The following is a 26,694-nucleotide window of genomic DNA, read 5'->3' as shown; positions in this document are numbered from 1 at the left end:
TCCTGCTGACACCCTGAAAATATGGAATGGCAAATATAAATCTTTGCACAGAATCTGAAGGAAAAATAAAAAGTTGTGTATTGCCAGTATTTAATATTCTTTTAATGATGTTGCTTCTACAAAATTACACACAGCCTCAGAATGACTAGGTTGGTCTGGTAGCCCTGACATCTTGGCAGTTTGGTGACGACTTCAGGAGTGCTGGTCTTTGGAAAACCTCCATAAGTGTTTTCATTGGGACCAGTTAAATAAATGTCCCTTTCACAGATTAATGGCTGGTTTTGCTTCCAGACAATGTGGGTAGGAGCATTTCTAACCTGAGTTGCTGCTGCTGAGTTTTACTGATGGAGCCGTGCTGTGAGCACAGTGCTGCTGGGTTTGGGACAGCACCAGACAGTCAGAGTCCTTGCACCATCACCCTTTGTGGCCTTGGGTCTGTGTTATGCCAGACAATTTTCAAATGTCTCCTCACATGAAAACATTTTCTCCAGATATATTTGATGGGAGCTGCCAAGAACACTGAGAGCAGATAGAAATGTAATTAAATGTCCTGAAGCTCAGATTTGTGGCCACCTCTTTCTTCCCGTGCCAAGCTCCCTCTGGGTTTGAGAGATGGTTGTTCCATACATCTCATGTGAAGCTTGCAGAATGACCCTAGAGTAAGTTTACAAGTCTTCATCTGGCTGTATTCAGCTTTGTTCAAGAGAGTGTTTTACCTGGTGGACGGTGCTCTTGTGAAATTTTACCCACTCACTGCGTGTCTGGAGAGGAGAACTGATGTTCAGTCTGGTCCCACTGGTGAAGTAACTGCATTGAAGCTCTTGCAGTGGGATCTGATCCAAACTTCACTGGGGTCAGTACCAACCTTGAGCCTCAAGAGCAGGGCAGAAAACCCATCCATTGGACTCTTACAGGAGATCCAGAGGGTTTCTATAGTCTCATTTAAAATGAAAAATTCTCTCTGCTATGGAGCTTCCTGAGTAATTAATTCTGCTGCCTGGAAGGCAGGATAAGAGGAGTTTGGGGTCTGTGAGGGGCCAAGACATTGTGATGGTGGCAACATCAAATACATCATCTGAACCTGCAAGTTTCTAGCTCTCCCTTCCGTCCCTGAGTCTGGGTGTTGAGGGACAGGAGGGAGGGTTGGATGCAACATTCCTTCTCTGAATGGCTACAGGGAGAGGCTCTCCAGAGTGACTCTCAGCTGCTCTGTGGCTTTCCTCAAAAGCTGGGGACCAGCTTTCCTGCTGTCAGGATTAATCTGTGCTTTCTGAACTGATCATGGTGACACTGACCTGAAAATGGTAGTTTCTTGGGGACAGAAATCACCCTTCCCTCCTTCTCTGTCATTCTTAAGAAAAACAGGCAAAGCAAATTTCTGTTATTATTCATCAAAACTCTCCCGTCCAAATTAGTATGCTGAACTTGGTTTCTAGTGTTATGCTAAGGAACTTTATCCTTAGTTTTCTAGTATTCCCTTCTGCTGGGGAAAGGAGCACTGGGAATTGTGTTATGGTTGTTCTGGCTTTGGCTCTGAGCTGGAGAGTGAGAAGACAAGCAGCCAAATTGTTAGAAAAAAAAATACATCAGACTTCAAAAACAGTGTTTTAATCCCTTTTCCTCTCATTTGAGGCTATTTATTTAACCAAACCTTTTGCAAATTTTAGCTTTTCCATGTGGTATTTATTATATTTTTTGTGGTTTTTGACCAGAAAAGTACCTTTTGGAACTTAAGCAAACACCAGTTGGCAGCTCCCTGAGCTGCCTGGTTGTCAGGGAATAGTGTGGACCTCTGTCCCAGCTCGCTGCACAGTGTGTCAGCAGAAGACAGCAGTGAATTTTTTTCATCTTTCAGAAACTTGTCAGCTTTAGCATTTTTCTTTTTTCCCTAGTCCATGGGAATTTTCTATGCCTGACTATAAATTTGAATCAGAAAATATACAAGCTTGAATCCTGTCCCAGTGCTTTTAAGAAGGAGCCCATACAGTGCAGATCTGTACAGACTTCAGTTTTCACAGCTGTGCTCTGTTGTTTGGATTAGAATTAGAAGGAAGGATATTTTGAAAATTTTATGTCGGCCTCTTGATAGTGTGGCTGAAAGGCCCTATTGAGCTTGGTACTGTGTGTCTGAGAAAATCCTGATAGTAAAGACAGCTTTGGTGCCTCCTGCTAGAACGGAGTGCTGGAGAGATGTGCAGTGCTGCTGAGCAGTGCTGGCTGCTTGCATTTTCTGGTAGGTAACAGGGAAAAAACCCATCAGTGATTTCTGAGACACCTAAAGCCCCAAGATCCTCCAGCCAAGGACAAGGCATAGGGACTGGCCAGGCCTTGAGCTGGGTTCAGGTTCACCCTTGCTGAGCTGGAATGCTCTGGAACTGTGGGTTTGTGGCCCTGGCTCTGCTCAGGCTGTGCTGTGCTGCCATCAGCAGTGCTCCTCTTGGGATGATGGGGGAGGTGGAACCTTCTCTGTGACATTCTTGTTGATGGAGCATTGGTGCTGAAGGCTGCAGAAGGGATGTTACTTTCTGAGATTGGACAGTTCACGTTGATAAACGAGTGTTAAATCACTCAGATTTAGGCATGCAGCCTCATCTCGATGTATAGGGATAGGCCTTTGAATCCATTAACTTTTATCTTGCCATTTGAGATGGCAATGTAACTTTTCTGTGGTTTATAAGGAATGTTAGGAAGCATTTGTTTGTGACTGACTTGTTTTGATCTGGTGTTTAGAGGCCCTTTTTTCATTAAAGAGCCTGAAGCTTGGTGTTGGGACAGGTAACATTTTCAAAGGGCAATGTTTCAATCTTGTACCTCTAAAATACAGAGTTGCTATGGAAGGAGGAGTTGAACAATTTGAAAGCTTGCAGAGGCACAGGTAGGATCTGCTGTTGCCTTTTTCCCACAGATGGGTGTTGCAATACTCAGTTTTTTTCTTGTAGCTGTCGAGGTCATGTGTGACTCCTTACACCTGCCCTTCACAGTCCTGCTGCTTCTGGCTTGGGAACAGGACCCAGAGTTCCAGGGACTTAACCCCCTCTGAAGTCTTGGGATTTTGTTTTCCTCAATGTCCATCATGCACAGAGCTCAGATAATTTCCTTGGGGGTGTCCAGTTGGAAGCGGGGCTACCTGGTGTGGGAAATAGCCCTGTCATAAATATCAGTCTTGCTGCAGGGTCTGCCTAGGCACAGGGCAGCCTGTCTGGGCATTGTGGCCAGCCTGAAAGCCATCTCTAAATGAATGAGATCACTGCCTTTTGTAATCAAGGGTAGTGAAAAGCCCTGGCACTTCAAGACAGTGAAAAATACTCACTTATTCTAGTGATAAATTCTAGTTAGTGCTTATAATTCCTTTCTTGAAGCCATTCTCCCCCATCCTGCTCACATTTAAAATGCTGGCAAGTTTCAGGCTGCAGAAGTGGTGGAGCTCATCTCCCCTAAGGAAAAGTCACATTTGAAGAGATGCTGAGCTGCAAGTATGAGCTGAAATGAGTCATGGACAGATCTTCAACTGGAAAGAGGCATTCAGAGCTGCAGCTTAGGGTTTTCACCCCTGTGACTGGACAAGCTTGAGAGGTTTTCTGAGCCTGGGACTGTGCTCCAGCAGGGCAGAGCAGGGTCCAGCTGTGTGGGGCAGTGAGGTCTGTATAGATTAAGATATTTACATGTGTTTGTCAGACAGAACCTAAGGAGGCTTTGGATGAAGTTGAGCGCTATACATTGATGTAGAACTTCTGAGTGTGAGAGGAGCAGGTCATCAGCTGGGGACTTTAGAGGTCCATGAGCAGCCTGGCATGGCCCAGGAGCCACATCTGCAGAAATCTTGCACCAAAACAGCTCACTTCTAGTTGGTTTAAATTACTTTCAGTGTGTATTTATATTGCTTTTTTCAAGTTGAGTTTTTATTTCTCTGTATCAGGAGTTATTCTTGCTGCTTACATGATATTTGAAAAATAGCCAGCTGCAGTGTGTGGCACTGACCAGGGAACTGCCCATACCTTATTTAAGTTTCTGCACTGGGTCTGAAAGTTACAGCCTGACCTTTCATTCCTCTGTTATGGTCTGAGGGTGTTCTTACATGGATGTGGAGCTTCCCAAGATAAACAGAGTGAATGTGGTTTGGCATTTAAATCACTGATGTCGTATCAAGCTAGAGAGTTTCAGAAGCCATTAATGTCTACAAGAGATGTTATTTTGTTCACTTGGGGATAAACTTTGCCCTTGTCTATATGTGGGTTTTGGTTTTGGTCCAAATTCAGATTTTGAGAGCGTTGGTATAAATCTAAGTGCCAACACTAATGCCAGTGGAGTTACACTATGTTTCTTTTAATATGACTGAGAAGAAACTTCATGTGTTTCTTTAAAAGTCCAAATGTTACTTGATTTTTTTTTTGAGTAGCTTTATGAGACAAGACTTAATGTCTAAGAGAGCTGAATTAAATGTTTCTGTACTCTCTTTTTGGAAAGTGTGTGCTGTTGAGGTCATCCTGGAGCAGGCTCTGATGCTGTTTGGATAAGAGGCTGCTCAGTATCTGCCAGAGGAGCGTCTGTTACGCAGTGAGCGCGCCGCCCGCTCGCTTGGGGCTGGGAAAAACCACTTTACAGAGCACTTAGGGAAGTGTTAATAACCCTCACAGTCACCCAGTTGCTCCCCTCTGTGGGGGGAAAAAGGGACTGTGTAACAGAAGGGTGGGAGCAGGACCATGGGAGCAGCTGCCTGGCAGTGGGTTCAGAGCATCACCAGCCTTGGTACTCCATGGTGCTGCAGCTGCTGCCCGGCACAGCCAGGAGCCTGACACACCTCCAGAGCCTCAGGAAATATTTTCTGTTTTCAGCCAAAACCTGTATTGCTTATTTGTGGATCCGGTTTGTTTCTGAGATCTTTTCTTCTTTTCACATTTTCTTGTGAAAATGTCATGTATTTGTTTCTTCAAAGGGTGAAAAATGCCCACTTTGCTTTTTATTTTTATTTCAGTGTTTCTCAGGAACAAACAAATGTTTCTTATCCAGCAGCCATCATTACAAAACTGAAGTTGAAGAGCAGTCTGCCTCATCCTGGGAAAAGAAAGCATTGTTTCCAGCATGTTCTTATTCTCAAATCCATACATGTGCAGTCACATTCTTCCTCATTTCCCAAAGATCTGTCTGTCAGTTTTTAATTTTTTTTTCTTGATTTTTAAACACTTTTCTGGTAGGTTTTTAAATCTGGTCTCCACTGAGCTCTGTAACTTGGTGTTTGCTTTAAATGACCTTACACTGCCGTGCCAGCACCATATGTGACTCCCAATGCTAGTTGTAAAGTAATGTAAGTTTGAGGAGCTCTTGATAACAATGTTAGTCGCTGCTAACAATTGTAGCTGTAGCTGCAGAGCCCTCAGTCCAGGGTGGTTTTGGCTGTGCAGCACAGTTTCCAGAAAAGTTAGTCTTTGTAGTATCCCAGTTAGTAGGTCTCATAGGCAGCAGTAGTTTTATTTAAGGTAGAATTTTATTAAAACTTTGAGTTGGAACTCTGTGGCTGAAGGAGCAGGTAAAGGCTTCCTTTGCAATGCCAGTGGGATGGACTGGCCAGGGAGGGAACAGAGCTGTTGGGAGCTTTCCAGGAGAACTGGGGTCTATTTTGTAACAGGAACAAACTGACAAAGCACAATTTGTCCATCTATTGGAGGTGGGGAGGGATGATTTTCAAGCATATAATCACCTCCTAAATGTAATCAGTTTTACCACTGGGAAGAAGATGGTTTCAGTGCTAGCAATGCCAAGGTGACTGGATCCTGTGTGCTGTATGGTGACATTCCCCTGGAGAGCAGAGCAGAGTAACTCCCCTTGCTTTGCCTGGGTGATTTACAATATTTGGCATTGTTGTTGCACTCTTTGGCCCTTCTAATTCTTCCTGAGTATGGGTATGAACTGGGAACAGAGATGGTAAAGTCCAGATCTCCAGTAGAACAGGAAGCTGAGCTGGCAGTGCTCACCATTGTACAGAACTACGCTGTAATCTTGTCCTCTTTAAGTTCTCATGTGTGCAGTAGTTTGTACAGGTCCAGCCTTGGAAAAAGGCTTTGGAAAAGAGTCTGGAGGCAGGTACCTGCCTGACAGTGCCATGACACTCAGAGCCTGCCTTGCGAGATCTGAGCAGGAGCTGAGGGCTCCATAGTGAGAGTTTGTGCCATAAACACTGTGTGATGACTTGGTGCTGTGGCTGCTTGAAGCCTTACTGCACACTGCCTAAAGGTCCTGGGTTTGCTTTAGGAAGTACTTACTGCTGTTCTGCTTTGTACACCTGGAGGTCAAAAGGGAATGTGGTTTTTCTAGCTAATCACAGTCTCTTGCCAGCTAATTGTAAGTAAAATAAAAAGGGAAAGCATGGAATCTGGCCAGTGCTTAGTAATGTCTGAACCAACAAGTCTAATGTGGTGTTGCTTTTCTGACTTGACTGTTGAACTTCTGTGGGAGTTTGAAGTTTTACCCAGAGAAGCTTATCTTCACTTTCACTGTGTAGTTGTTGTACTTTAGGGTTTCTTTTGATTTTTTTTTGTTTGTTATTTTTTTTCCTGAAAAGTAGTGGGTCAATATAAAGAATTACTTGGAACAGTGGGTGTGAGATGGCTAAAACGAATAATGGTTGTTGCTACCAGCACTTATATTATAGATATTCCATGGAAGTTAACAGTAAAGAGTCTAATGGGTAGGATGTTCACTTACAGGGGTCATATTTACAAAGATCTGGAATATATATCTCCACACCCAGGCAGTGTTTGCTACTGGAGGGATGTGTCCTCATTTGGACCTGATCCAGGATCAGCAGGGCACTTTGGCTGTTGGGAAGGCTGCCCACTCCTGCTGTGTGAGTGAGCAGTTTCTTGATTTTCTCCCTTGACTTTGCCCTCCTCTCCTAGAGCAGCCAGGCCTTGGATGCTGTGTGTCCATTTGCTGAGATGCTGTATGGACGAAGGCTGGGTCCTTGCCTGAGGAGCTGAAGAGTACAAGGAGAGCAAAATTATTTCAGTTTCCAACATATATGATTCAATTAACATCTTCTTAACCCTGTGTTAATGCCTACCGGCATGTGGTGACTAGTATGAATATTTATTCTTGGTACGTAGCTAGCAGATATGTGGTAGGATTGATGCTAAATTGTTAGTACCCAGTTTAAGTAAAATCAGTTTGTCAGACTGCTTCCTTTTGTGTTTTGTTATTTTGGTTTTTGGTTTTGTTTTTTGTTTTTTTTTTTTAATTGGCAAGAGAATCCACAAACAGGGTTCAGATGGCCAGAGCCTCTAGAATCTCATTATCTTAATTGAAAACTGTCACCCTTTGACATTCATAAATGATTTAACTTGTACATCATTTAGTCACTGGGGAGAAATGGAATTGAATGTTATAACCATCCTTCACTTCTAGATGCTAATGATAAACTACAGCCCACAGCTCTGAAGAATTAATAGCTCTTGGTTTAGAACAATATTTTTGTATAGTGGAACATCTCAATTCCATTATATTTGGTAACATTTCATTCCGAAATACCTTCACTTAGAAAAATTCTGGAAGGTGCTCAAAGAACATCCTCTAATGTTGCTCTTCAGCTTTTTACACCCTGCAGATGTGTTCCCAGTGATCTGCATCTTCTTTAGAAAAAAATCAGACTGTTTTGTTTATGTTGACCTTTCCTCACTCACCATAGGAAATAAGTTGTTTAGACAATGTGTGGGGATTAGCTGTGTAATGAACTACCACAGTAAACAAGTAATTAATTCTCATCAAAACATATACTGTGCTCTGTGCCTGGGTTTTATGGTGTCTTCTGGAAAAGAAAATATTTTTCTGTCTAAAAAGCATTTCCTACCCAGTGACTAGCTTGAAAGAAACAGCTTGAAAATGTTTCCTGGCTGGAGGAAAGGATCAGTACATTCAGTTTGCCATTGTGGTTAACATCGCTGTGTGTTTTTCTAGCACTTCTTCTCCTCAGTTTTATGTACCTACTGTTAATAAATATAGATACAGAAATTACAGTCTGTCTGAGCAAACTGACTTGATCTTTTCATTTGCAAACACTGATTCTGGGGTTTTGCAAAGGATAATCTGAGGATTCAGCCTTGGCTTTGCTCCTGTTTGAAATCACTGTTAAAATATTGAAAATTTTATTGCTGGATCAGGGGCCATGCCTTTTTTTTTTCCCTTTTCTTTTCCAAGAACTAGATCAGTGGGCAAAATACAGCCCTAGTTTATTGAGGGAGACAAGTGGTTGGTCAGTGTGCCTGTTGGAGCTCTGTGAGTGGGGTGTGCTTTGTGGAATTCAAGCCGGGGTTTAGCATGAGATGTTTCGGAGCACAGCCAGTGACAGATGAGTTTTGATGACCAGCTTTTGCCTTTAGAAACAAAAGAGTAGTGTTTATTTCAGCTTCTAAACCAGGTTAGTGAAGAGATGTCAGCAGTACCAGGTGCTGTGCAGCTGTTTGTTTGCGGAGCTTAATGTTTTTTTATGCTGTTACCGGTCAGCAAAGGAAAGGTGGGGTTGAAGATACTGATATTTCCAGAAAATGGGCAATCAAGGCTGGCAAACACTTATATCCTCAGGATTTCTGCTCAGCCTCCCTGTTAATACAGGTTTTTCTGCTGCTGGCTCCTGGCTTTGCCTGCTGCAGTTCTCCACAGGCCAGCGCAGAGGCTTTGGACGCTCTGCAGCTGGCATTTCACTGGCATCACCCCCTCTTAGCAAGCTGCCCTGCAAGCTCTCTGATCTACCTGTAATTCAGGAAGATGAAATGATTTCAGATGATGAGTATCTTCTGAGTTTTCCAGTACTCCTTAGTTGTTTCCAGTCCTGCTGTTTCCCAGCACCGCTCAGCAAGGTCGTGTGGTGTATGTTTCCCAAGCAGGGGCTTCCTGGGCTGCTCTGCAGCATGGTGGTTTCCTTGGGTGACTTGACACTGAGGTTTCAGTGTCATTTGGCTGTTGTATCATACTGCAAATGAGTGATTAACTTGTCTGGTTTCCTTGCTGATTCCCGGCAGAGCTGTTTGCCTTCTTTCAAATCATATATCACTTTAGTCTGACCTCCTCCATAGTCTGGCATTTCTGTAGTGCCTCATTTACTATAGATGTGTGATTACATGTGATTTTCTGTCTTAAATTGTTGCTTTTTAAAGAGTCAGGTTTTATCTATTACTGTTCCAGACAACATCTAAAACTGTGATTGAGGTGCTCAGAAAACTTGGAGGCAAATGAGAAGATTCCTAAATTTATTCACCCCTTGAACTTCTTCAGCTGTGATGTTTTCCATACTAACAGATATGTTACAACTTTAGGTGATCAGGGGTGAAAGCAAGAACTTTGGGGACAGTGAGCTCTGTGATACTAAAAGCCAGATTAGACAACCCCTGTGTTTTTTCAGTATCTGTTCTCTGGCAAAAATAAATCTGAAATGTTTTCAAAGGCTGGATACAGAGTGAGACCCATAAATAGATCCCGTAAACCTGCTCTCCTGAATTGCAGAACAATCCTCAGTAGTTGCACCTAAAAATGGTGAGCCATTCATGCTGCATATACTCACACATGAGTGTACTGCCATGAAATTATCATAGAACTGGAACTAAAGCAAGCTGAAATGGAAAAGCCATGCCAATGGAAATAATAAAAAGAGGAGTCATGCCCCTAAAAATGCTGCAATGTAATTGCTATGAAAATATGCACGTATTTACAATAACAAAGGTCTCATTTCTGCAAAATTTTGCCATGTGTGTGTTTTTACGTACTCTGAGCAGCCCCTGGCGCCCACAGGCCTGTGCACTGTGAGTAAGGGACTGAGGCCTTGCTGAGTGCTAAGTGTTTCAATGCACATGGATCTTTTCCGGAATTGAAAACATCTTTTATTCCCCGGGCTGAGCTGGCACCGGCACAGCAGGCAGTCTGCTTTATGTTTATCAGGCCGGGAGAAGCCCAGCTCTTGTGAGCGTACATCTCATCTGCCAAGAACACCAATAGGAACTTTACTATCTTCCACTCTCTTTTATTTTTATTATTTTTACTTAAATAGGGCCATTCAGGGAAGCATTAATTCTTTAAATGTGGTGAGGAAGGTATTAATGAATTGAGGGTAGAGGGGTTAACCTTGTGTCATCCAGAGCTTTGCTGACAGTTGGCCATTGCTAATGGCTGGATGCTGTGTGATTTGTTCTGGGAGATGCTGTGGGAGTGTCTCCCCTTGTGTGGACCAGCTCTGAGCAGGGAATCCCACCTTGCCATGCTCTCCATGCCCCTCAGCACAGTGGGATGCCACCTGTGTCATAGAGCCATTTTGGGGTACCTGCAGCAGATTCACATGTGGACTTTTTTTGGGGAAATACTACCCTGTGCTGTCTTCTATGCGGAGTAAATTCAGAGAGAACAAGAAGCCTGGTCCTGATGCATTCATTAAACTATTCCGTTCATGTTAATTAGTTTAATTTAAGTTGTGGTGTAGGTATGTAAAAATGGCCTTGGTCATTTTGGGCTTGGCTGAAACCCTCTGATCCAAGGCTAGAAATAAACCCCTGGCAGTGAGTGAGCTGAAGGGCTTTTGAAAGGTCTTCTCAGATGATTCTCGTGCCCATGTGTGGAGAAATGGAGATGTATGAAAGGTTTCTTGAGTAGCTGAGGAAAATATAAAAGCCTGTAATGGTGTGTTTTACCTTCAGAGTTTCTTAGTTACTAGAGTTCTAGGAAGAAAATTTCTTGCATATATTTTGGCAGCTCTTTTCACTAACTGAATACCAGGTTTATTGCTGTATGAACTTGATAATTAGTTTGTAATCCGTGTATAGGCATTTCATCCTGGTGGTTTTCTTGCAGAGAATAATTTGCCTTTTATTTGTTGAGAATGTTTTTTTTAGTGAAAACAGAACTCCCATTCATGATGGGCACAGCAAATGTAGTAAAACACTATCATAGCTGGGATTTGTTGTACACTATGGATTTATGTCAAGAATGTTAATGATTTGTTTATGAATAAGTGAGCCTGTAGTATTGTGAAACATTATCTGGCAGGGCTGCTGAATGGACATTTTGAGAGCAGAGGATTCTTCAACTGAATAAACTGTAGATATTTGTGTGTCTCAAACTACTCATAAGTAAACTTATGTATTTTAAGCAGAAGTGTTTATTTAATGCATTATTATCAATGGTGCTCATCTGACAGATATGTATGGGCCACTTGATAATAAGCAAAGAGGTGGTTAAGTACTTTTTAAGAGCAGTTAATCTTCTTTTAGTGGGCTTTAGTTTAAAAATAAGGTCTTCTTGCAGAAAGCAACACATATCCTTAAGCAGAGCAGTGTGATGTTTGCAGAGTGGATCAGCAAGGTACTTTGATTTTGCAGTGTCTCACTTGAGTGTAGCACCTAATTCAACAGAGCCACTTGAATTTACTGATGAAATCACCACTTGGTTTCCAGTATGTTGTACAGTCCCAAATACACACCTTCCTGACAGAGGCTTGGGATGGGTTGACTGCTTTCTTCTAATGCCCATTTTCTTGGAAGAATACCTTCTGATGGCAGGGGAGGTGGTTCATTACCATCTTTACATGAGTCTAAAGATCAATAATTATCTCCTGTGTGTTGTGAGTACTTGAGAGAATAGAAACACAGTCCCTCAAAATAATAATTTGGGGGCTAAATTGAACCTCATCCCACGTAATGGTTCCTTGCATTGCCTGTTATAATTTGCAAAGTCAAGGTGTTGGATCTTATCACTGATATGACAAATCTATTGACCAACAGCTGGCATCCAACAGGACAAAGTGAGAGCTCTGTCACTGTTTTGGACTCCTTAGTCAACCTAATGTGGGGCTTTCCATGCTAAAGTTAAAAAAAATGATTGCAATATTTATCTTCTCTCCAACTATCCTTCCTCTAAAGAGTTTTATAGCTGGTTAAATGGGTTGTCACTCAAGTGAGATTCATGCATTTTTAAATGTTGCTAAGCCTCTTGAAAAAGAAGATGATGCTGTAGCAGGAAGCTTTGCTGTGTGACTTTATGCAACATGGGCAGCTGAGCCCAAAGCAGAGGGACTTCAGAGCTGGATTCAGAAAAGTGTCAGAGGCACTGGTGTTGTGCATCCAGGCTGCCATGTGCATGGTGACTTAACTCTGCCTGATAAATTATGACATTTCTTGAAATAGTGCCCTGTACTTTTTAATGAGCTGGACTATCAGCTCTGCATCAGTGGATAGTTAAAATGAAGCAAGAATTGCTTTAACATTAAAACTCTGCCTGGAGGACTTCTCTGAGAAATTGCTTATGATTATTAAGTGAATATAATACAGTAAGAGAGCCTTCCTTCTTTGCTGTTCTTTTTTCATACCAAGTACAATTTTGGAAGTTGAAAAATGTACAGATGGAAAGTAATGTTTAAACGGGAATGGCTTTGAAAGCTGTGCAGTGCTCTCTCCCTTTGAATGGGAATAGGGAAAAGAGGTAAGTCACAATGTATTTAGATGAAAGTTTTATAGATGAATTGGATCCTCTAAATATGGTTTGATCGTGTGCCAAACAGAAAAGAAGGCTGAAGCCAGAGCACTTCATGTGCTGAACTGGAGAAGAATCTTCCAAACCAAATGGGCTGGGCCAAAATGAACCTTGCATTTCTCATTCCTTCTGCTATGCATGCACACTTAGACATAAAGAAATGGAAAGGTAGCCATTGTCTGTGGGAATTGATGAGGAAGCAGCAGTGGGGCTCAGTTGGGCTGGCTACAGCCTGACCTGCTACAGGGCAGCAACACCCCAGGGTGTTTCATGCAGCCTGAGGCAGGTCAGAGGCCTTGCCGTAGGTAGCTCTGCCAAGTTATCACTGAGATTTACCCCTGCCCTGTCTGTGTTATTTCTTCAATGGTGTGCATCTTGCTGCCTCTGTTTTCAGAATTACTTCCCGTTTCTTCCCCAGAATCATCTCTGAGATGATGTTTCAGCAAATAAATAGCCCCCCAACTCCAACCCAGCAGCACACATTCAGGGATGAAGGCAAAGAGGGAAACTCAGTGGAAGTTGATGAACTGATTTGTTCTCTAGATAGACACTTGCGCCCTTTTTCCACTCAGATACCGCACCATTGAACACTATTAAATATTGGCAGCTTCACACTAAACTGCATTTGTGATTTCTTTACTGTGTAAGCAGAAAAGGCGATCCTAAATCTCCTTCAGGAATGGCTTTACTCTGCCAGGTTGGGAACATCAGTGATAGCCACCAGAGTCTTTTAATTTCTGACTATAATGGTGATAAAACATGAAAGTGGAAGTGCTCATGTTGTTGAGCATGAGTTGGAACTAATCAGCTTCCTACAGATGCTACAGGGAAAATAGATCATAACACATAGCCCTGTTTCATGTGCTGGTTGAAGCTGTTCCTCTTTTAATCTTTATAGAAGGGAAGGAGCACCTTGTATAATATAATGGTTTTCAAAGGATTCCTAACATGTATTTAAAACAAATTATTTTTTAAAAATCTGTGTTTTAGCAGATGCCCTTGTCATACACTTTTTCATTGTGCATCAGTCAAAACCCACGGTCACCCTGTGTGGATAACTATGGCATACACTCCCCTGGCTTGAACAGCAGACAGTGGTGTTAGTTTGGGTTCCTGTTTCTGCAGGGGGTCACTGTGGCTTCAACCTCTGGTTTTCTCTGTTGTGCTGTGGATGACACTGAGATGCACATGATAGCCAATGAATGCTTCAGGACAGGGAAACAGCAAAACTTGGAACCCTTGAATTGTGGTGGTTGCTGGATTGTACCCAGGAGGGAACTGGCTTTGTTGAATGATCAAAGGTCCCCCTCACTCATCAGCTGCTGGGAATGGAGCAGCCAGATGTTTATGTAGCCAATTGTCTTGTAAAACTGTAGAATTGGCTTGTGCAAATAGCTGTGCATGCAAAACTTGACTGATGTTATTTCAGAGGCTTTTCTAATGTCATCTGAAAATCTGTTCCAGTCAGACAACCTGGGATCCAAAATTGAAAAAAAATCAAACAAGGATACCTTCTGTTCCTCAAGCCATCTGACACTAAAAATAGTGTAGTTGGTTAAAAGGTTGGTCTGTAGGAGGGGAACTAGTGGTGATTAATTGATGTGGAGTTAAAGTCCCCTCTGAAAAATCTGTGACTTCAGTTAACAACTTGCCCAAGACTTTCCACTTTTGAGGTTATCTGTTTCAAGCTTTGCTTCTGGACTGAAATGACATACTTTCCCTAAAAATGAAAATATTTTACTTGTGGTGGTCTCCCAAGTAACTTACCAACAGTACAAACATTTTTACAGACTTTCCCCTAAATAATGGTAATACTTGGAAGGCAGGAAAACAGCCATCTGTCATCGAGCTCAGAATTACCCCTCAGTGAGAGAAATGTTCATTTTGAGTGTTCAGCTCTGACTACCTTTTGACTTCCCAAGTGGAGACCTAGAGGCAAAGCCTTATTTTGTGCCCACATGGAATGTTTTGTGCTGAATGTTCCTGATAAGGGTGTAGGCAGAGCAGCTTTGCAGTGGGCAGTGTTTGGGATCTCAGCAGCTGTAATGAAGCTCTGGGGGAAGTGTGTGGTGGCGAGACACAAGTCTTGTGGAGCTGTCACGCTGTGCCCTGGCTGCTGGGTGGCTCTGCTGATAAATGCTCTCCACCTTCTGAGGATGGTGTTCCATCAGACTGGTTGGTCTTGATCATCCCAGCCACAGACTGGTATTCACTTTAATTGCTTTCTAAATGAGCCTTGCTTTCCAAACATAAGAAACTGCATTAAACACTTGGAGCTAGGGAGTTACTTTTAGGAAAAGTATTTGTGGAAGAAGGAAACTTCAGAGATTCCCTTGAAAAGTCTTCTGTGAGTTTTTCATTGCAAAATTGGGGCTGACCAATAGAGAAATGTCACTGGAGATTCATATTGAATCCCTGTGTACATTCATCCATCTGCCTCGTATTTACAGTTTACCTTTAAATGGTTATTTTTTTCCTTTTCTTTTGGCTAAATTACTGTCCTTGACATCACTGAGTATGGCTTGTAGATCTTTCAAAGAACTGCATGGCCATTCTATATGCAAATACCTTAGATAAGCCATCAGCAGGGCTGCGGCATGAAGAATTTAATGAAAAAAATGAATTATAAGATTGATGACCCTTGTGCTTAGTGGTCAGAATGTAAGTAACAAGAGCTGCAAATCTGGGCAGAAAGACATGCTATAAAAAGCATTATCTCAAGATTAAGCTATGGAGGACACATTTTTGCATGATAATCTGCTGGATTTATTTTGGCACTTATTTATTTGTGGTGGTTATGAAAGTGGAATTTTTAGCAGTCTCGGTATAATTATAGAGGTCTGAATTTGTAAAGCTGCTCAAACATTTTGCATCAGAGTTTTTTCTTTCAGCCAAATATATGCCTTTTCTTTATTAAAAGAAATATATATATCTTGATACTTTTTTCCTCAGAGAAATGACTAATAGGTATTCACAGGATTCAATACTTTAATATTTTATCAGAGGTCCCTAAATTCTTTTATTCCCTTCTCTTTCAGGGTAAATAATTTAGATTTCAGCTGCATCAAGTTTGATAAAAGCCACCTTGTTAACATCTGCAGAACTACAGCTCTGTGCTCTTTAAGGGTTGCTGGAATAACTGCATCAGTAATGCTTCAAAGTTAAATTGAATAGGGCAGAGGAGGAAGACAGTTGGGAAATGCTGGGCAGGCACTTAATTCATTTTAATTTTGTTGGTTCTTTCACATCTGTTTAACTAGCTGCCTGACACAGGCAACAGGGGTCTGTAAATGTAGTGGGTATTCAGAATATTTCCATCTTGTATTATAGGAATATATTTTAGATCTCTATCTAGAGAAACTCAGGGCTGTAACATCCCAGGTCCCTTTCCTTGCATCTTGATGTTCTATATTACTTCATTTGTTCTAAGCTTAAAACATGTTAAAACACTGCTTGCAATAATTTACAGGGTTTGCATGAACAAATATTTGGTAATAATAACCCCTCTCCTCCCCCCCCAAACAACCCTCTCATCTACATTCCTGTTTCTTTTGCAGCTTCATTTCTCAAAGTTGTGCCCAAACTTGAGAACACAGGTTCTTTTTCAATGCAAAACTATTTAGATTGTAAAGTGGCTGAGAATGGATCGTGTTTGTGATGGTGGGCAATCAGTGGAGGGGGGAGGAAAGTTGAGACTGTACTGAGAGTAAGGATGTTCCTCTTTGTTGCTGAGTTGAATTCTTTATTCTGTAGGTCTTTTGTGTGTAGAAACTTGTAAGTCATTGCTGTGTTGAACAAAGTTTGGAGCAGATTGGACAAAAGTGAGAGTATAATTACTGGAGACAGAGGAAGTAGCTTTCACAATGTAAAGAACTTGAATGATGATCCTTGTACATGCCTGAAGTTTTCCAATTCTGGTCTTGCTGGAAGGGAGCACTTGGATAGTTTCAAACTTTTCTGTTTCCTTTAGTTAAACAATTCATGATTTCCATCATTCAGCACACTTAATTTCACTAGCAATGTTAAGCGTAAGACCAAGACTGTTCTCTAAGGAGTGGTAGTAATTCTTCATGTAGGTGCAGGTAGTAGCACACGTAAAGCAGCAGTAAAGGTGAGGGTAGTTCTGTTCCTGGTGAACTTCAGATTGTTTTGCCAGAGATTTCTGTGGAAGCAGGGCTGTTTTTTTCATGGCATATGAGATTCCTAAGGACTGGGATTTGGTTGTGAATGAGCACGTGTTTCCAGAATGGAATTGCTTGGAATGAGTTTGTTTAATGGATTGTGGGTTCCTCCAGAGTGATGCTGCAGCGCCTGTGAGAGGAGTTAGCTCTTTTTAATTGGTCCCATATGTACTGGCAGATAGTATATTAACCATGCCTGGAGGGGATAAGGGCATCTGGTTGAATCTCGTGGTGCATATTTTATTTCTTTTCTGGAGGGATTTGCTTTTTTTTCCATGGTTCTTTTCCCCCCTCTTTGTTCTTAGAACTGTAGATATGTATATATATGTATAATCACTAGTGTTTTGAAACTTAATACTCAGCTGAGGGATTAGTTAAGCTTCTGCAAAATCATCTGAACTTTGCTGACAAGTAAAGAGGAAGAAACTGAGGTTTTATAGGGAAGATGGAGTTTCTGAGTATCTCTGAGTTTGAATGACTGAATTGCAAGAAGTCAGAAGCTTAATCTCTGTCAAGTGCTAATGAATTGTTCTTTGAAAACCAGAGAAATGGAAGCATCAGAAAAGATTTAATTACTTTTTGAAAAACCTTGAAAACATGATGCAGATTTGACCTTTATATCTGGAGGATGTGGGTATTGGAAGGCTGTCCTACCCATGGGCCCTGTTGGCCTTAACAAAGGGGAGCACCAGCCTCAGCCTTTTTACTTGACTTTTTCTGAATGTACAAAGCAGAGTAATTTTGCATCTGGCTGTTTTGGCTCAGCTTAACAAGTAAGGTGGTTGCAGGAGAAACAGGAATGTAAATGAGTTGGTCTGATTTTTCTTTTGTAAAGGTTTCTTGGTGTAAATCCTGTCAATTATCCAACTCTAAAGTTCTGCTGAATTAATGAGACACTTTGTAGAAAGGTATTTTTGATCACTTTCTGTAGAATCCCTTATTTCGGATGTAGGCTCTCTAGTGTACTACTTTTATTCATGACTTAAAGAAGTGGAAAGACCTACTGTGTGAAGTTGCCCTGGGGTAGTGGTTATGTATCTGCACTGCAGTGGGACCCAATTTTTGTCTATATTCTGCATTGTGAGCTCAAAAGTTTGTATAGCTATCATGCTGGCAGAGTTCCCCCATGATGAATAGTTTGCTGTTGGAGGTGGGAAAGGAGTAGTGTTGCAGGAGATGAAATGCCTGTGAGTGTAGTCAGGGCTGGGGAGGTTCCTTGAGATGGGGCAGTAGTGCTGGCCAGACACAGCTCCCCAGGGATGCTCTGGGGCAGGCACTGATGGTGCTCATGGGGATGTGTGGCAGGAGGGAAGGCTAAAGCCACCAGGCTGCTTCTTCATCCCTTGCAAGGGCTCAGGAGGTACACCCTGGTGAAGGCTTCCCAAAAAGGCTGACTTGCTGAAGATGCAGGTCCATGGAAGTGGCTTGTGTCCATGGGAAATAGGAGGAGCCCTTCTCAGAGACCCTCAGGAGTGCCAGGTTTAAATCTTGGGGGTGGTTCTGACCTGTAAAAGGCACTGCTGTACTGTCCATTAGCATCAAAAAACTCAGTGATAAAATAGCTTAAGAGGAAGAAATGGATTCTCCTTATTTTGTAGCTGTAAATACAATAATTAATTAGACCAGAAATTAGTTTGATTTACATTTAGCAACATGTAACCTTTTTTTTTTTTTGTCAAGAATTTGTACACTTTGTTTCTCCACAGTATTAAACAGTGTTACTTGTAGCCAATAATCAGAGCAGATTCCCTGTTTGTAGCACATGCCTTTGTCACCTAGTCCCTATCCCTGTCTCAGAAAATAAGTTAGTGAGGCGAGAGAGGTGTCACTGAACTACATAACTGCTTACCTAGTTATTGCTTTATTGCAAAAAATGAAGGAGAAGAGTGGCAGAGTGAAACACTGGTTTGGAAAGGGCTGCATTGCAGAATGTCTGGCAGGTATTGTCTGAGATGGGCTTGTTGTGCCAGGTACAGAGTGAGGATAAAAAACTTTTTAAAGCATCCTCTGACACAGACATTATTGGAAAGCCTCCAAGGGCAAATTGAAAAAGCAACAGCTGCCTTCATGATGCAGGATTCCATTGTTTTAATATTGGGCCAACTATACCAAATAATACATGTACTGGAAACTCATGTTAGGAGAAAAATATGTTGGAAAGCAGCTTAGGGGTCAGCTCAAAATCAAAGTGAATGAACTTGACGTATCTATGCTGCTGCGTGTTCTATTTTGTTCTTTCTTTTCTTGTCAGCTGGTGTTTCTTAATTTATTTCTACTTTTTCTTTTTTTTTATCTTTTTTTTTTCCTTTTTTTTCCTTTTTTTAATCATTTGCCTTGTCTTGGACTTGTATTTTGACTGGCATTTGTCCTGAAAATTGCTGGAGCTGATAAATTCTTCAGCTTCCACTGAGAAATTCTGGTATCTTTGAAACTGTAATCTAGTTTAAAATTCCAGAACTAGTTCAGTTGTGACAAAGTTATTAGATTTTGCAAGTTAACAGTAATTTCTGGCATTGAAATTTTGGTAGTAGTTATTTATGACAGCAGCTCTGTTGGTATATTGGTCAAGCTTTTTTTATGCTTTATTTCTATTGATGCTAAAAAAATGTTCTGTTATAAAATATATATGCCACGAACACCAGGCATTGGAAGATACAGCTTATTTCAAAATATATTTTACACTCATCAGTAGGTAAAAGACTGTAAAAGCCCAAATACAAACAGGTATATTTAGATGTTTGTCTTCTATCCATCATGCCTAATTTCCACTGAAATATTAACCTGGGAATTTAAGCAGTGTAACATAGAGACTGATGAAAGAACATTTTACTGTGGTACTGTTACTTTTTTCACCTCCTCCACTCGTGTCTTAGGGACATCTTATTTTATTTTCATGATTTTGAGTGTCCTGAAATATTGACTCCTTCCTTCCTACTCTGATGTGGATCTCTGTGGTGAGGCTTTATGTTCTGGCTAAACTGGGAACTTGGTCTCTGAATATCTCATATGCTTAGATTTGTTTAGGTTGGGGTTTAGTTTGACTGATGATAGAGAGATGTTAGAGGATCAGTCATGAAATTCTCATCTGGCTCTGAAGTTCCCTGCAGTTTGGAGGGTATTTGTATCTGGGACTGTTTTGTTTGGGCAGCAATCCTGCTGATTGGAATCACATAAGCTTGGCAACAGAATGGGGGCATTAAGCCAGAGCAAACTTGAAGTACACAGGGTCTGAGAACAAAACGTTTCACATGAATTAAATTGTGAGGAAACAGAAATTCTTTAAACTTGTAAGAAAACAAGGCAATGTGAGCATCATCACACAGGCAGCTGTGTGATCACAGCTATTGATAGGGAGTGCTGGTTCTAGTTATGAAATCTTGACAATTTTGTGTTTTTAAGAAATATGTTTTACCACCATGGGAAAAAGAATATTCCCAAGAAGCTGGTGTCAGAGTGAGATGGAATAATTCTCAGTACTTGCATGCAAAGATCCAGTCGCATCTTCACTGGAAGGCTTTCTGACTCAGCTGATTTTGGTTTCCTATGTACTTTGTCATGTTTTTCTGTCTGCAGTCTTGTGTCCCTTTCCTTTCATTATCTGTTGTTTCTGTATACTACAGGTTTTTCCATCAGAGCTTTATCCTTGACTCCCTTATGACCCTCAGTAATGGCAGGAGAAGTGCAGGAGGAGCCCTGCCTGGCAGCTTTGCTTGTAGTGCTGCCTCTCCTGGTGCTTTCCTTTCCTGAGTCTCATGCCTGCTTGCTTTGATGCCATCTTCCTCTGGCTGTTCTGTCAGAAGGATTAGAGCTTATCCTGTCAAATGCAGATTACTCCTTCCTGTGCCCAAACTCTCTCTGCCACCCCATCTCTCTCCTATGCTGTCTGTGAGAGGGGAAGTGGTGACTGGCATTGGTTGAGTCTCTTATGTGCAACCATGCATGGTCACTGGACGTGTGGAGAGAGGGAAAAAGTTTGCTTGGCTGGTTTTTTGTTTTTGTTTTGTGGAACATTTCCCAGATACTGTGTCCCAGGATTCTTGGGGGTGCCATGCCCTCAGCCCACTGAGTCATGACAAGTTGTGCTATGGGCCTGTCCAAGCTCCTCTACTTACAAATTGTATCACAGGGTGCCTGCAGGCAAGCCTGTCTTACCATTTCCACATGTTGCCACTTCTTTGTGATTGAAAGGTGAAAATTCAGACATAATTATATGATTTTTCACATAAATAGCATCTGTTACCTGAAAGAGATTGAATGGATTTGTTTTGATAGGCTGGAAAAATATAGGTCTTGAGATGCTAGATGAGATAAGCTTTTAATAACCAGATTTCTGGAGTTGGATTGGTTTCAAGGAGGTTTCTTGGGATAGACACCTTGAGTAGACTTATAACATGGTCTTGGATTTGTGCATGCCAGTTTTGTGTTACAGACCAGGCTGCTGATGGGATGATTTCTGAGTTTATCATGATAAATTGCTTCCATCCCTTCTGTAGTGAGTTTTATTGCAGTGTTCAGTACAATGTTTATATGAACTGCTACTAAAGATAAATAAATAAAGCACGATATATTTAATATGGGGGAGGGAAAGCGTTTATATTGTATTAGCAGTATTTGTTTAACAAGAAATGGATCAGAGATGACATTTATCTGTACTGGGCAGATTGGCTTTAAACAAAACAAAGCCTTGAAATGGATCAGTTTTTATATAGATCAGAATTCTTCTTTCCTTGCTGAAAAGCTGGAGGCTTGGGGTTGGGTGGTCCTCAGCTCATAGTTGTGCTCCTGTAACTCATGGGGTAACCATAGTGCTAAAGGTCTGTTGTGTTGTCATCTCCTCTTGTACCTACAGACTGGACATGCTGGTAGTCAAATTCCACTGGGAACAGGTGAAAAGGGACCTTTGTACTTTCTGAAATTCTCTTGCAGTTCAATTTGCTTGGTTGTGTCTTCCCTAGGCTGCTTTTTCTTTGCTGTAGGTTGCAGTTGAAAAGTTCTGGGTTCATTCAAGACTAAATGGGTTTCAGAAGTAGAGGTACTTCTGCTGAAATAGTAAATTATAGATATTATTTTTTTAATTTCCCTTCATCTTTTGCTGATGCACTAACATGGATTTCATCTGGGAATTCCTTTGTAGTGCTGTAGAAGGATGAATTACCCAGAGGACTGCTTCTTGCTCTGGCAGATCCCTCTTTCCGAGTCCAAACTTTTAGAATAACTCTTTTTCATAAGTTAACATCCTATAATTTTTGGGTTTGGATTCAGTGTGCATCTTTGGCAAAATTGGCCAAATACACGTCATCTGGAAACGTGATGCCAGTTTAGGCAGTCATGTGTTGATTGTAATGCTGATGTTAAGAGAGAATGGGGGATGAGGGCTAAGGTGCTGAAGACTTTTCTTTCAATCACCATGTTGCAACCCAGTCAACCTGTAAAATGTATTTATTTTGCTTAACTCCTGTTGCTGGATTACAGACTACAATGAGTTACAGTTCCCTCTTTCTTGACATTTATTTTTATACTTCTATCCAGTCTATAACCCTTTGTTAGATTTTTGAGTTTGGGCCTTTATTTCCATCAGGAAAATTAAAAGATCCATTAGACTTGGCTGCTGAATACTCAATGTTGTGAACAGCAGTGACTATTTTGTCAAGACCTGAAGATGAAGAGCATTATTATTACAAATTTCAGTGCATAATTTTCTCCTCCAAGTCATGTTTCCTTGCATGGAATCGTAGTTATTTTCTCCAAAATATTTGGCCTGAGTTCTGGTAGTGACTGTATTTTTGCTGACAAACTAAACCAAAACCCAAATGCTGTTAATTTTTAGTTTTAACTGCAACTAAGTTGCCTGAACTAAATACGCAGTATGTAAAATTTGCAAGTTGAATGCTCTGAACTAGTTATTCTAGAGCTAATGTGTGACTGTTGAGCTGATAACAAAATACATGTTAAACAATATAGAAGTTTTTGATTCTTATGTTCAGTTAACTGGTAGCTAAGTGTGTTAGTGATGGCAGGATTTTCACTGAAATAGGGAGCACTTTGAGGGTCACCAAGGAGGCAAGAGGCAGTACCTCTGTAGTAAGTCTTAGCCAGTTATGTGTTTGGGCTGCCAGTTATGCACCATTTGGTTTTCTTCTGCAGGGGGAAAGGATGCCATTAAGATGGGTAAACTAAGCACAATAAACTGATGGAACTTGAATCCTTGAACAAGCAAAACTATGGTTTTAAATTAAGATAATTGTCCAGTGTTATTGTCAGCATTACTTAAATTTTGCTCGGAATGATGTGATGTTCAGCAACTAGTAAAATACAATGCTAATTACAGGAGCATTGTAATTTAGCATTACTAATGCTTTCTTTGGCATTTAAGGTATTTTCATTTGTTATGTTACTCCTTGTATTTCTTTCAAATATAAAATCATATCAGTAGCACCATCTAAATGGATACAGAATGAGCCATGTGTAGTTCTGAGCTATTGGTATAATCATGCCAGCTAAGAATATCTTCTAATGATGAATTTCAGTGTAAGAGCCACCAAATGAACCTAGTGGTTCTGGCACATGAAATGTGCATGTTACAATGTTCCCTGAAACTTTATTCACTGGATTGCCAAAGCCATGCTTTTCAAGAACTTAGTGAACTTAAAGCACTTTAAAGAAATATTTAGAGTTCACAGCAGTGGAGAGTGAATGCCTTTTCTCAAAAAATACCTTGGCTACTGTTATAGATCAGCTTTTGCCAACAGTTTCTGTAGGAGATGCCAGTTTGGAGTGGAAACCCAAGAAATGGGTTCAGCAAAGCACTTTATCCTGTTTTTGGCTTAAAGCACATGAATAATCCCATTGACTACCCACGTGTGCTTTACTGTGACTGCTCATACAGTGAAAGTCAGGCACGTGTTTAAATAACGCGTTTATCTGGGGGTTCCCTGCATGATGTCTGCTGGCAGAGATTTGATTTTCTCATGGCAGCCATCACATGACTTGTGCAGGAGCACAGCGTGGTCTGCATTCGCCCTGTGGGCCAAAGCAAAGGCTATTTCTGCCTCCACCCCCAGTCCTTTCTACACTTCCCTGGCAGCTGATCAGCTCTTTGCTGCCAATTGTGCTCTCGTGTTTTTGGCACCCAACTGCTCCAACTTGCTGCTCATGCAAGTTTTGAATTGCCTTTGTAAGGCACAGAGTAGGCTTTTCCCTGTGTAAGATTGTATATACGGTTGTTACGACATGAAAAAAAGGTAGATCATTGCTGTAGTTTTCTTCATTTTGGTCAAATTGTCTCCTTTCTGTCAGTAGCCCCATTGAAGTTTATAGAGATGTCAGCAGAGCAGAACAACTATTTTGCAGGTCCAAGCTCACTGCTCAGAAGGGCTAAGTGGAGTTTTTTACATCTGTTGTCTAATGGAAGCACCATTCTTTATTGGAGAAGCCCTGTAAACTGATCATTTATGGAAATAGAGCTCTTTCAGCACTCAAGGGAGGGAAAAGTTAAATGCTAGGAGAGGTTCTTCAACCTGATTATTTCACAACCGTTATCTCTGTTGATCCAAAATTGGCTCACTTGGAGAATAGTACGACTTACCCTTAATAGTACATTTTTTCCATCTCTGCCTACCTCTCCCATCCCCCTGCATGCACAAGACAGCAGCAGAAAGCCATGGAGGCAGCATTTCCCCAGGCTTGAAAAGGGATCCTTGGCAGCGGAAATCCCTGTGACCTGTGCATGGCTGCGCCTGAGCTCCAGCACCCTTTGCCTTCTGCATTTTTTCTCTTCCAGAAATACAACCTCAGCAGCAGGTTAGCAGACCTAGAGCCTATAGGTAGAAGCAAGGCAAGCTGTAGGAGACAGCAGTTAGTCAGTGGGACCAGCCAGCCCAGCTGGTAATCAATGATGCTCCTTCAAACACAGCATCTCAGACCTTCCACTTGCTTTGCACTGTCAATTGCAACCTAATTAATCCTAGCTGTCAAAGAGGTGTGTTATCTTCAGAAACATGTCAGAGAATATTCTTTAATGTATAATCATCTTAAATGGAGTACTTTTTTGCTGGAACTGTGTTTGGGGGAGTGAATGGGGTAACGTGTAATATGAGGAGATGAGCAGATAAAAAATGGTATGAGTGCTTCACTGGGATTAGAACTTGAATGCTTGCACAAACAGCACAGAGGCCCTAAAGGATTGCTGTTAACAGGTGGTAACTTCATGTATGAAATAGGTAAACAAGTACTATTTTCACAGACTCTTAGTGTATATGCCTTGAACATATTTCTAAGAGTGTTTGAAGTGCTGTACTTCCAGTAGCATAACAATTATTAGACCTAAACACTGACAAACTAAGGACTGAACTGTTACAAAAGTGTATCAACAGGTTTTCAGTTGGCACATGATAAACTTGCTACTTTATTTTCAAAGGAAATTCATATCCACAAAAATCCACAGAAAACCAGCATAGTATCTAAATAGTTGATTCATCCCCTGTGTATAAATAAAATGTTGAATAGACACTCTCTTCATCTAAAGTACAGGACTGAACAACAAGGACTTGTGTTGATTTCTAGCTCTGATAGAGACTTCTGGCATTGCTTCTGGAAAATAACTTAGCATCTCTTTTTCTGCAAGTCAGACCCTGTAATGCTTGTCTGCCATGCAAAGGTAAAATGGAGACTGAGAAAAGGGGTGGCTGCAAAGCAAGTTAAGAATCTCCTATCAAAAGTCAGTGAAAATGGTTAGTTTTGATGAAAGTAATCTGGAACCATTGCACATATGTCTAATAACTGCTGCTTGATAAGGGTCAGCTTCTGAAGTTTTGATAAAGTTGTATTTCACTAGACAGTGCTGTGTCATTTCACTACCTTGATTTAGTTAATATCTGCTTTTTTTCTCTCTTAGATAAGTAGTAGCATGTGAAAATGTTCAGTTTTTCAAATAAAGGTCCATTCAAAGAAACATCGAAATGTTAAAACATTTCTCTTGATTTTCCTGATTCCACAAAATTGCTTTGGAAGTCTTTTGAGGATTGACTTTACTCACTCTAAGCAATTGCTGAGAAACTTTTAATTTGGTGATTTTACTGTTCACTTGGATAGTTCTTCACCTGAGCCCGGGGAGTCTGAGAAAGTAACGAGTTTTGAGTGACATCTATTCATTGGTACCAAGAGTGACATTTACATTGGAGGCTACAGGAAAATTACTTACAAAGGAAGAGAATATAAAATTCACATGTAAAAGGCAAACCAATGAGGGATCCAGCTCAGTGGGAATGGTAACATCTACAAAGGTCAGTGGGATGAGATTTAAGTACAGAGGAAGGAGAAAAAGTTCTTTTAATGGTCTTTGATCCCCTGTTCTTTCTCCCTGTGGACATTAGTAGAGAAACTGGGTCCATAACCAGCTTTCTTATATACTTGCAAGTGATCAGAAGTTGAATTTAGACCCTTTGTGGAGCATATGTGAATTGTAATGAATTCTTTCACTTTGTGTATGTCTTTTTTTAATTAAAAATAGCCTCCACATTGCTGATAGTAATGAAATCTCTTAAGTCATAGAACTTTTTAACTCTCCCCAGGAAAGCTTGTGAGGCATTGAACAACAAGTGAAACATGTAGACACATCCAATTTTAACTCTCATTTTTCTGCACTAGAACTGGAGGTAATTTCTTTTCTTTTTCTGTTTAGCACTTTCAGACCATGTTAAAGACTAAGTTGAATGTCCTAACTCTTCGTAAAGAGCCTCTCCCGACAGTGATCTTCCATGAACCAGAGGCCATTGAGCTGTGCACCACAACTCCCCTCATGAAGACCCGGACTCACACTGGATGCAAGGTACTCAGAAGTATTAACTGAGGGAGTGACACCACTGTGGAGGTGTCCCATGTGATTGTGAGAACTCTAAATAGCCCAAAGTAACCAACAGCATTCTGGAAATTCCATTAACTGCTACTGTTACTATAAAGTTTCTGAATACAAAAAGTCATTGAGCATTTCTGAACAGAAATTTTGGTTTTCAGG

General features: G+C 41.1%; 1 protein-coding gene across 2 annotated transcripts in view; it reads left to right on the top strand.

The window, feature by feature from the left end:
* The window catches only part of PID1 (phosphotyrosine interaction domain containing 1), an 85,128-nt gene that overhangs the window by 7,038 nt on the left and 51,396 nt on the right, over positions 1–26,694 (top strand). For both annotated transcript variants that reach the window (XM_031060052.1, XM_005424673.2), the window contains exon 2: positions 26,362–26,508. In XM_031060052.1, the coding sequence (XP_030915912.1) occupies positions 26,362–26,508 (147 nt within the window). The remainder of the gene's footprint in view (positions 1–26,361; positions 26,509–26,694) is intronic.

The sequence above is a fragment of the Geospiza fortis genome, unplaced genomic scaffold (assembly GCF_000277835.1).
Source record: "Geospiza fortis unplaced genomic scaffold, GeoFor_1.0 scaffold318, whole genome shotgun sequence".
Classification (NCBI taxonomy): domain Eukaryota; kingdom Metazoa; phylum Chordata; class Aves; order Passeriformes; family Thraupidae; genus Geospiza; species Geospiza fortis.
The sequence above is the reverse complement of the archived record's forward strand: the minus strand, read 5'-3'. Positions and strand labels throughout refer to the sequence as shown.